This window comes from Carcharodon carcharias, chromosome 21, assembly GCF_017639515.1.
Source record: "Carcharodon carcharias isolate sCarCar2 chromosome 21, sCarCar2.pri, whole genome shotgun sequence".
NCBI lineage: Eukaryota > Metazoa > Chordata > Chondrichthyes > Lamniformes > Lamnidae > Carcharodon > Carcharodon carcharias.
Genome location: NC_054487.1, coordinates 1,741,417 through 1,752,490, shown reverse-complemented (window position 1 = coordinate 1,752,490; position 11,074 = coordinate 1,741,417). Strand labels below are relative to the sequence as shown.

The 11,074-nt window shown below is 46.9% G+C and overlaps 1 protein-coding gene across 1 annotated transcript; it reads left to right on the top strand.

Moving 5' to 3' along the window:
- The first annotated feature begins 3,317 nt into the window (after positions 1 to 3,317).
- LOC121292945 (zinc finger protein 239-like) lies at positions 3,318 to 4,590 on the top strand. Its single transcript, XM_041215453.1, has one exon. The coding sequence runs from the start codon at positions 3,448 to 3,450 to the stop codon at positions 4,354 to 4,356; it is 909 nt and encodes a 302-aa protein (XP_041071387.1). The 5' UTR covers positions 3,318 to 3,447; the 3' UTR covers positions 4,357 to 4,590.
- The last annotated feature ends 6,484 nt before the right edge of the window (positions 4,591 to 11,074 follow it).

Genomic DNA, 11,074 nt, shown 5'->3' with positions numbered 1-11,074 from the left:
ATTACACTGTGACATCCTCACACTTCGACAATTACACTGTGACATCATCCCGCTCCCTGGGTATTTCCTCAAGTGGGAGATTTTTCTCTGACTCCAGTGCCTCTGATATCTTTCCAGCTGCAGGTCCAACAGGAGAGTTTCAGATTGAAAACAGTGAGATAGTTTCAGAGTTGCGTACTTTTCACCATCCATCTACAATTTAGAGCTTTCAGTGCTGTGCTCTGTATCTGTGAGAGGTTCCATGTCTCTGGGGCTGGTGTGACTCCTTTACTGTGGATCAGAACCCATGTCCATCTATTGCTCTGTTTCACCTCTGCCCTCCCTGATCACCTCTCTGCCATTGTCTAACTTCCTCTGTCTCTATTACTGGGTTAATTATGTTTAGGTTTTTACTGTTACTCCTGCTGACCGTGTCTAAATGAAGTTTCCACTGCTGTCTATCCGCTGACCATGTGCTGCTGTCTTCCCAGCTTTATCTTCCCACAGTATCTCTCATGTTGTTTTTCCTGTGCTACAGTCCATTTCTCTTCCACTTCTGAGCGTCTTTTGAACATCAAATTCTGCACCATTTTTATTCCCCCTAATTCATTCTGCACACCCTGAAATGTTAACTCCACAGATACTGCCTGACCAGCTGAGTATTTCCAGCATTTGCTCTTTTTATATCTGATTTCCAGCAGCTGCAGTATTTTGCTATTATTTTATTACAGCTGTTGCTCGCAGAACCGAGTCTAGAAACACAGACGGACCAATTAATAGCCGGTTTGTATCAGGGTGGCTGTTGGTTACAGAAGTTGGTCTCTGGCCTCCAGTGTAGGACCTTTTTCATCGAGTCACAGAATCATTGAATGATTGCAATATAGACGGAGGCCATTCAGCCTGTTGTGCCTGTGCTGGCTCTCTGCAAGAGCAAATCAGCCAGTCCCACTAACAAGACCAGAAAATGTTGTCAATCCCCAGTTGCCTGTGGAGAAGATGCTGTTTGACCTTCTTGAACCGCTGCAGTCCATGGGGTGAAGGTGCTCCCACAATGCTGTTAGGTAAGGAGTTACAGGTTATTCACCCTGTAATGATGACAGAACAGTGATATATGTCCAAATCAACAATAATTTGTATTTCTATAGCACCTTTTGTGTAACAGAATGCTCCAAGATGTTTCACTGGAATGTTATAAGGAAACATTTGAGAACGAACTGCAAGTAGAGATATCAGGGCAGATTAACAAATGTGTAGTTGAAAAGGTAAGTTTTAAGGATTATCTTAAAGGAGGAAAGTGAGGTGGAGAGGTTTATGGAGGAAATTCCAGAGTTCATGGTCTTGGCAGCTGAAGACGGGCCACCAAAGGTGGAGGAATTAAAATTGGGAATGCTCAGGAGGCCGGAATTAGAGAAGTGTAGATATCTGGGAGGGTTGTGAGGCTGGAGGAGATTACAGAGAGAGGGAGGGAGAGACCATAGAGGGATTTGAAAACAAGGATGAGAATTTTGAAAATGAGGTTCTCCTTATCCTGGAATCTTTGTAGGTCAGTGAGCACAGGGGAGATGGGTGAACAAGACTTGGTGCGAGTAAGCACACGGGCAGCAGAGTTTTGGATGACCTCAAGATTACAGGGAGGTTGAATGTGAGAGGCTGGCCAGGAATGTGTTAGGATAGTTAAGTCTAAAGGTAACAAAGGAATGGATGAGAGTTTCAGCAGCAAATGAGCTGAGACTGGGCTGGAGTCGGGCGATGTTACTGAGGTGGAAATAGGTGGTCTTGGTGATGATGTGGATATGTGGCTGGAAGCTCATCTTGGGGTGAAATATTTCACCATGATTGTGAACAGTCTGATTCAGTCTCAAACAGTTGTCAGGGAGAGGGATGGAGTCCGTGACTGGGGAGCGGAGTTTGTAGTGGGGACCGAAGACAATGGCTTCAGTCTGCCCAATATTTAAATGGAGGAAACTTCTGTTCATCCAGTATTGGATGTCAGACAAGTCAGGAGGGTGTGTGACTTGGAGGTGATGGTCTTCACATTCACCTGCTACCCTGGGCCTTCCAGGTGGTGGAGGTTGAGGATTTGGGAGGTTTTGTCAAAGTTCTGGTTTAGTTGGCGTTTATAAAAACCCTCTCCTCACCCCTGCCTCTACCACTGCCCTTCCTTCTCTACCTCTACCACTCCCCTTCTCTTCCTGCCTCTCCCACTGCCCTTCTGTCTCTGTCTCTCCTGCTGCCCTACTCTCTCTGCCTCTCCCACTGCCCTTCTCTCTCTGCCTCTCCCACTGCCCTTCTCTCTCTAACTCTCCCACTCCCCTTCTGTCTCTGCCTCTCCCACTGCCCTTCTGTCTCTGTCTCTCCTGCTGCCCTACTCTCTCTGCCTCTCCCGCTGCCCTTCTCTCTCTGCCTCTCCCGCTCTCCTTCACTCACTGCCTTTCCCACTGCCCTTCTCTCTCTAACTCTCCCACTGCCCTTCTCTCTCTAACTCTCCCACTGCCCTTCTGTCTCTGCCTTTCCCACTGCCCTTCTCTCTCTACCTCTCCCACTGCCCTTCTCTCTCTGCCTCTCCCACTGCCCTTCTCTCTCTGCCTCTCCCACTCCCCTTCTCTCTCTGCCTCTCCCACTCCCCTTCTCTCTCTGCCTCTCCCACTGCCCTTCTCTCTCTACCTCTCCCATTGCCCTTCTGTCTCTGCCTTTCCCACTGCCCTTCTCTCTCTACCTCTCCCACTCCCCTTCTCTCTCTACCTCTCCCACTCCCCTTCTCTCTCTACCTCTCCCACTGCCCTTCTCTCTCTGCCCATCCCACTCCTCTTCTCTCTCTGTCACAATGAATTCTCCAGCCCAGTGGGTTGTGGATGCTCCATCATTGAATATATTTCAGGCTGAGATGGGGAGATTTTTGGTCTCTCAGGGAGTCAAGAGATATGGGGAATGGGTGGGAAAGTGCAGTTGAAGCTCAAGATCAGCCACGATCGTATTGAATGGTGGAGTTGGCTCGACAGTGTGTTGTTAGGTCTTCTCTTGTTCCAATTTCATTTGTTCTTATAGGGGCCAGAGTCTTGTGTTGGCCCAGACTGGGTGGCAGGTTCCCTTCCCTGAAGGACATTAGTGAACCAGTTGGGTTTTTATAACAATCCAGCAGTTTTCATGGTGACTTTTTCCTCGTGCCAGCCCCACAAATTCCCAGATTCATTCAGCTCAATTTCACAACCTGCCTTTGTGTTTTTGTGGGTTCTCTCTCACTCCCTTTTTTCTGTTTTAAATCAATTTCACAGAGGATTAGAAGGGGAGGATTTGCAGTTGGGAAACTCAAACCAAACATCACATCAGGATCTGACGGAGTCACCCAATTTATTGTAACCTGAATATCATTGGATTTTGAACATGGAAGGAAAAAGCACCGTTCACAGTGGGGAGAAACTGTACACGTGTTCTGTGTGTGGATGAGGCTTCAGCCGATCATCTGACCCAATGCAACATAAATGCAGTCACACTGTAGAGAAACCATGGAAATGTGGGGACTGTGGGAAGGGATTCAAATACCCACCTGACCTGGAAAAGCATCAGCGCAGTCACACTGGGGAGAGACCATTCACCTGCTCCACATGTGGTAATGGATTCACTCAGTCATCCAACCTGCGGAAACACCAGCGAGTTCACACTGACGAGAGACCTTTTAAATGCCCAGACTGTGGGAAGTGTTATAAAAGTTCCGGGGAACTCATGTTCCATCAACGTGTTCACACTGATGAGAGGATGTTCAGGTGCTCTCACTGTGAGTCTGGGTTCAAGACATCATCTGATCTCACTGTGCACCAGCGAGTTCACACTGGGGAGAGGCCGTTCACCTGCTGCCAGTGTGGGAAGCGATTCACTCAGTCATCCCATCTGCTGACACACCAGCAAGTTCACACCGAGGAGAGACTTTTCAAATGCCCAGGTTGTGGGAAGTGCTATCAAAGTTCCAGGGAACTAATGTGCTATCAACGTGTTCACACTGACGAGAGACCGTTCAGGTGCTCTCACTGCGAGACTGGGTTCAGGACATCATCTCAGCTCACTGTACACCAGCGAATTCACACTGGGGAAAGACCATTCACCTGCTCTGAGTGTGGGATGGGATTCATTCAGTCATCCCACCTGCAGACACACCAGCGAGTTCACACTGGGGAGAGACCTTTTAAATGCCCGGACTGTGGGAAGTGCTATAAAAGTTCTTGGAATCTGATGTCCCATCAATGTGTTCACACTGACGAGAAACCGTTTGCCTGCTCCATGTGTGGAAAGGGATTCACTCAATCATGTCAACTGCTGACTCACCAGCGAGTTCACACTGATGAGAGACCTTTTAAATGCCCAGACTGTGGGAAATGCTATTAAAGTTCCAGGAACCTGATTGCTCATCAACGTGTTCACACTGACGAGAGACCATTCAGGTGCTCTCCCTGTGAGACTGGGTTCAAGACATCATTTGAACTCACCGTTCACCAACAGATTCACACTGGGGAGAGGCCATTCACCTGCTCTAATTGTGGGAAACGATTCACTACCTCATCCCACCTGCTGAGACACCAGCGAGTTCACAAGTAACTCTTTCGAGTACAAACCCGTTTCCATCTGGTTCAGATGAAGTTACATTGTTTCATAGTTTGCCATTGTGAGATTTGAACTCTTGATCTTGAGGTTACAAGCCCAGTACCATAACCACTTGGCTGTTTAGGCCAAGCCAATAGTAACTCTTTCGAGTACAAACACATTTCCATCTGTTCCTATTCAGATGAAGTTACATTGTTTCATAGTTTGCCATTGTGAGATTTGAACTCTTGATCTTGGGGTTGCAAGCCCAGTACCATAACCACTTGGCTATTTAGGCCAAGCAAGTAACTACAGTGATTGCATTTTGCTGTTAATCACATCCAGACTGAACCATGTTCTTCGGGGTCTGTTTCTGCTGATGTTCATTGACTCCTAATATTCTGGATGAAGTTAAATAAATCAGCTTTTTATTAAATACAGTGTGTGTTGAATCTGTTAAACATCTCTGTTGGTTCCATTTGAAGGGCTCTCCTTCTCCCCTGTCTCCTCTACCCTCACCTCCAACAATAAGTGTGAGGAGCTCAAGGAACTTCTTTGTCACTAAGATTGAGAAAATTCAATCAGCTGCCTCTGCTGCTTCCCTCCTTTCCACTAACTCACCGGGACAAAATGTGTCTAAAGATCCCCCGTGTCTGAGCCCTGAACCTACATCTTTCTCTAGTTTCTCTCTCATCTCCCCTCATGTCCTCCCAGAGTTCATCTTGTCCATGAGACCCACCTCCTGCTCCATTGACCCTATTCCCGTGACAATGTTGATCATCCAACTTCCCCATGTTTGAAGACATGGTTACCGGTTCTCTCTCTTCAGGTGCTGTTCTTTGCTTCAAATCTGCCATCATCACCCCCTCCTCAAAAACAAACCTTTGATCCCACCATTCTTGCAACTACTGCCCCATCTCCAACCTCCTGCTCCTCCCTACACTGTTCGGACGTGCTGTCACCTCCCAAATACTAAATACAGTGTGAACAGGGTGGGATGTGTTTGGAGACAGGATGTCCCAGTTCCCCACCCTGGGATTCTCAGTGTGAACAGGGTGGGATGTGTTTGGAGACAGGATGTCCCAGTTCTCCACTCTGCAATTCTCAGTGTGAACAGGGTGGGATGTGTTTGGAGACAGGATGTCCCAGTTCCCCACCCTGGGATTCTCAGTGTGAACATGGTGGGATGTGTTTGGAGACAGGATGTCCCAGTTCTCCACTCTGCAATTCTCAGTGTGAACAGGTTGGGATGTGTTTGGAGACAGGATGTCCCAGTTCCCCACCCTGGGATTCTCAGTGTGAACAGGGTGGGATGTGTTTGGAGACAGGATGTCCCAGTTCTCCACTCTGCAATTCTCAGTGTTAACAGGGTGGGATGTGTTTGGAGACAGGATGTCCCAGTTCCCCACCCTGGGATTCTCAGTGTGAACAGGGTGGGATGTGTTTGGAGACAGGATGTCCCAGTTCCCCACCCTGGGATTCTCAGTGTGAACATGGTGGAATGTGTTTGGAGACAGGGTGTCCCAGTTCTCCACTCTGCAATTCTCAGTGTGAACAGGTTGGGATGTGTTTGGAGACAGGATGTCCCAATTCCCCACCCTGGGATTCTCAGTGTGAACAGGGTGGGATGTGTTTGGAGACAGGATGTCCCAGTTCCCCACCCTGGGATTCTCAGTGTGAACATGGTGGGATGTGTTTGGAGACAGGATGTCCCAGTTCCCCACCCTGGGATTCTCAGTGTGAACAGGGTGGGATGTGTTTGGAGACAGGATGTCCCAGTTCTCCACCCTGGGAATCCCATTGTGAACAGGTTGGGATGTGTTTGGAGACAGGATGTCCCAGTTCTCCACACTGAGAATCTCATTGTGAACAGGTTGGGATGTGTTTGGAGACAGGATGTCCCAGATTTCCACCTTTATTGGGGAGAGATACAGGATTAATTTCTACCTTACAGAGTGAGTTATGTCATTGTTCCGGACACTCCCTGTCCCTCAGTATCTGTATCTGGGGGACAGGCTGATGGGTTTACTCTGTATCTAATCCGTGCTGTATTTTACTGGAGAGTGTTTGATTCTGACAATGAGATGATGATGATGAGATAAACCCATCAGCTTCCCCCCTGGACACAGATCCTGAAGGACAAGGAGTGTCTGTAATATTTTGGACCATGTCCTTGATCCAGTTTTGAACTCCTTGCTCACATCTCCTCTCATCCTACTTCATTCTAATGAAAAGACCCCCAGTTTCTCTAGTCTTTCCTCATGGGAAAGAGAAGTTGGAACTAAGTTAGAAACTCACAGCAGACTGGTCATCATTAGAAAACATTTCATTCCACAGTCAGTTGTTTTCATCTGTAATACACTGTCTGAAAGTTTAAAAGCAAAATACTGCAGATGCTGGAAATCTGAAACACGTCACTCAATTCTCAGACCGTAACTGACCTCATTCCTTCTGGAGGAGAATCCTGTCATCATAGAACTGAATTTGGATTTGTCCAGCCTGAGCATGGGCCTCACTCACATCCTTGCATATTGTCTTCAAATCAGAAACACCCCTGGTTCCTGATGGTGCTCTGCTCCTTATTCAGGCTGCCGGCAGATTCTCTCTCTGCTTCTACAAGCTGCTGAGGACACAGACTGACCCCCAGACTGACATTTACTGCAGAAATATGGTGAACTTTCCCCTCTCAACCCATTTCCATTATCACTTGATACACATGGCCTGATTTTAGAAATAAATGGAAATTATTTATCTTTAACTTTAAACCACTTCTTTGACCTGAAAAGTATTTGGATACTTTGAAACCATCTCTTGGTTACCAGTGGCCTTCAACTTTCTCTGATCTGGGGGAAATTATTAATAATATAAACCCTCACAGACAGTCCATCTCCTCAAGAGACAGTTACCGAGACCTCCATTGTTTAACTTTTAACACCTCCTATTATGGCTTCATGGACATAACATGGGACCTCACTTTGATCTGAAATTACCCCAGACCTGTCTACTTTCCCTTCAGGCCAGGTGCTCTTTCATTTATCCTACATTTAAAAATTACAATTTCCAAACCAAAAATAAGCTTATGCACATTTGTAACATAAGTCAGTCATTTTTATCAAAAAACAGCAGAGATCCTGGTGCTGAACCCTGGGAACTGCACTGTAAATCTCACTTCATTCCAAAGGAAATGCCATTCACCCTAGCTCTCTGATTGCTATCACTTACATATCTTTGTATCCATGCTACTGCTGATGTTTTGATCAGATGGGCGTCAAGTTTACTAACAGACTTAATAAATGGTACTTGATCCAATGTCTGCAAACACAGCACAAACTGCACTGGCCTCAACCCCCCTCCCTGTTAAACTTGTCAAAAAACTCCATCAGGTTATTTAACAAGTCCTGAGACTTCATTCCCTCAGCATTTTATCAGAAGCTTATTAAAAAACAAATGAGGTTTGGAACACAATCAGTGTCCCTTGGGTAGTAGGAACAGCCCATTTCACATTCCATCTATACACTTAACTACCTTCACCTGTTTGGATCAGGGTCACATTGAGAGGGACAAACAACACTTTGGTCATTCTTGTCTCTCTTCACTGGCAGGAAAATCTCTGTGTGGGTTAATCCCTGAGATGTGTATAAAGTTTGTCCTGGCCGCTCTGTTCCAGGGTTCAGATCTCCTAGACATGATACAGAAGATTCCTTTACAGCTGTGTTTTGAGTCAGGAAGAACAACGGTGAATGCTGGAAAAGTGTTGTCAAATCAGAAACAAAAATACCTGGAAAAGCTCAGCAGGTCTGACAGCATCTGCGGAGAGGATTACGAGTTTCGAGTCTGAATGACTCTTCATCAGAATTAAGGAGAAATAGAAAAGAGGTGAAAGATAAGCTGGTTTGGGGGGAGTGGGGTGGGGAGACAGGTAGAGTGGGATAGAGGGCCAGTGATAGGTAGAGATTGCCAAAAGATGTCACAGACAAAAGGACAAAGAGGTGTTGACGACGGTGATATTAGCTAAGAAATGTGCTAATGATGACATTAAGGGTAGAAAGCAGGACGAGCAAGGTACAGATAGCCCTAGTGGGGGTGGAGTGGGGGGAACGGATCGAAATAGGCTAAAAGGTAGAGATAAAACAATGGGTGGAAATATATTTAAAAATAATGGAAATAGGTGGGAAAAGAAAAATCTATATAAATTATTGGAAAAGCGGGGATCAGAAAGGGGGTGGGGATGGAGGAGAGAGTTCATGATCTAAAGTTGTTGAACTCAATATTCAGTCCAGAAGGCTGTAAAATGCCTAGTCGGAAGATGAGGTGCTGTTCCTCCAGTTTGCGTTGAGCTTCACTGGAACATTACAGCAGAGCAAGGACGGACATGTGGGCATGAGAGCAGGGTGGTGTGTTGAAATGGCAAGCGACAGGGAGGTCTGGGTCATGCTTGCGGACAGACACTAGGTGTTCCGCAAAGCGGTCACCCAGTCTGCATTTGGTTTCTCCAGTGTAGAGGAAATTGCATTGGGAGCAGCAAATGCAGTAAACTAAATTGAGGGAAGTGCAAGTGAAATGCTGCTTCACTTGAAAGGAATGTTTTGGCCCTTGGACGGGGAGGAGAGGGGAAGTAAAGGGGCAGGTGTTGCACCTTCTGTGGTTGCATGGGAAGGTGCCGTGGGAGGGGGTTGAGATGTAGGGGGTGATGGAGGAATGGACCAGGGTGTCCCAGAGGGAACGATCCCTGTGGAATGCCGCCCTGGGGGTGAAGGGAAGTTGTGTTTGGTGGTGGCATCATGCTGGAGTTGGCGGAAATGGTGGAGGATGATCCTTTGAATGCGGAGGCTGGTGGGGTGATAAGTGAGGACAAGGGGGACACCATCATGGTTCTGGGAGGGAGAGAAAGATGTGAGGGCGGATGCGTGGGAGATGGGCCGGACACAGTTGAGAGCCCTGTCAACCACCGTTGGTTGAAAACCTTGGTTAAGGAAGAAGGAAGACATGTCAGAGGAACTGTTTTTGAAAGTGACATCATATAACAGATGTGACGGTGCCGAAGGAACTGAGAGAATGGGATGGAGTCCTTACAGGAAGCGGGGTGTGAGGAGCTGTAATCAAGGTAGCTGTGGGAGTTGGTGGGCTTGTAATGAATATTGGTGGACAGTCTATCACCAGAAATTGAGAGAGGGATTAAGGAAGGGAAGGGAAGTGTCAGAAATGAACCATGTGAAAATTATGGAGGGGTGGAAATTGGCAGCAAAATTAATAAATTTTTCCAGGTCCAGACAAGAGCATGAAACAGCACCGAAGCAGTCATTGATGTACTGGAGAAAGAGTTGTGGGAGGGGGCCTGAGTAGGACTGGAACAAGGAACGTTCCACATACCCCATAAAGTGACAAGCATAACTGGGGCCCATGTGGGTACCCATAGCCATACCCTTTATTTGGAGAAAGTGAGAGGAGTTTAAGGCGAAATTGTTCAGTGAGAGAACTAGTTCAGCCAGACGGAGGAGAGTAGTGATGGATGGGGATTTTTCGGGCCTCTGTTTGAGAAAGAAGTGGAGAACCCTCAGACCATCCTGGTGGGGGATGGAGGTGTAGATGGATTGGACACCCATGGTGAAGAGGTGGTGGTTGGGGCCAGGGAACTGAAAATTGTTGATATGATGTAGGGTGTCAGAGGGATCATGGATGTAGGTGGGAAGAGTCTGGACAAGAGGTGAGAGAATGGAGTCAAGATAGCAAAAAGGAACAGGCTGACATGATCGGTCTGCCAGGACAGTCCTGTTTGTGGATTTTGGGCAGGAGGTAGAAGCGGGCCGTCCAAGGGTGGGAGACTATGAGGTTGGAAGCTGTGGAAGGAAGATCTCCAGAGGAGATGAGGTCAGTGACAGTCCTAGAAACAATGGCTTGATGTTCAGTGGTGGGGTCATGGTCCAGGGGGAGGTAGGAGGAAGTGTCTGCGAGTTGATGCTCAGCCTCTGCGAGGTAGAGGTCAGTGCGCCAGACAACAACAGCACCACCCTTGTCAGTGGGTTTGGTGACAATGTCAGTGTTGGACCTGAGAGAACAGAGTCCCACCTGTCCCACCCCCTTAAACCAGCTTATATTTCATCTCTTTTCTATTTTTTCTTAGTTCTGATGAAGAGTCATTCGGACTTGAAACATTAACTGTATTCCTCTCTGCAGATGCTGTCAGACCTGCTGAGTTTTTCCAGGTATTTTTGTTTTGGATTTCCAGCATCTGCAGTTTTTTTGCTTTTGTCAAATCAGACATTGGTGTAAAACTGTGATCTGTGAAACGGCAGGTTTAAGTTTCCAGTCTGAAAATAACTGTATTAAGTATTCTGTGAATTAATATTTCTGAATGAAAGAAAGATTTAACGTGTGTGTGTGTGTGTGTGTGTGTGTGTGTGTGTGTGTGTGTGTGAGACAGTCCTCCATCTTTCATTTTAAGGCAGTTGTTAACTCTGACAAAGCCTAATGCCTGAAATGTTAACTTTCTCTCTCCACAAATGCTCCCTGACCAGCTGAGTGT

Bases quoted from the DNA above. Each gene is read 5' to 3' on its own strand.
- LOC121292945 (XM_041215453.1), top strand. From the start codon at position 3,448: ATGCAACATAAATGCAGTCACACTGTAGAGAAACCATGGAAATGTGGG.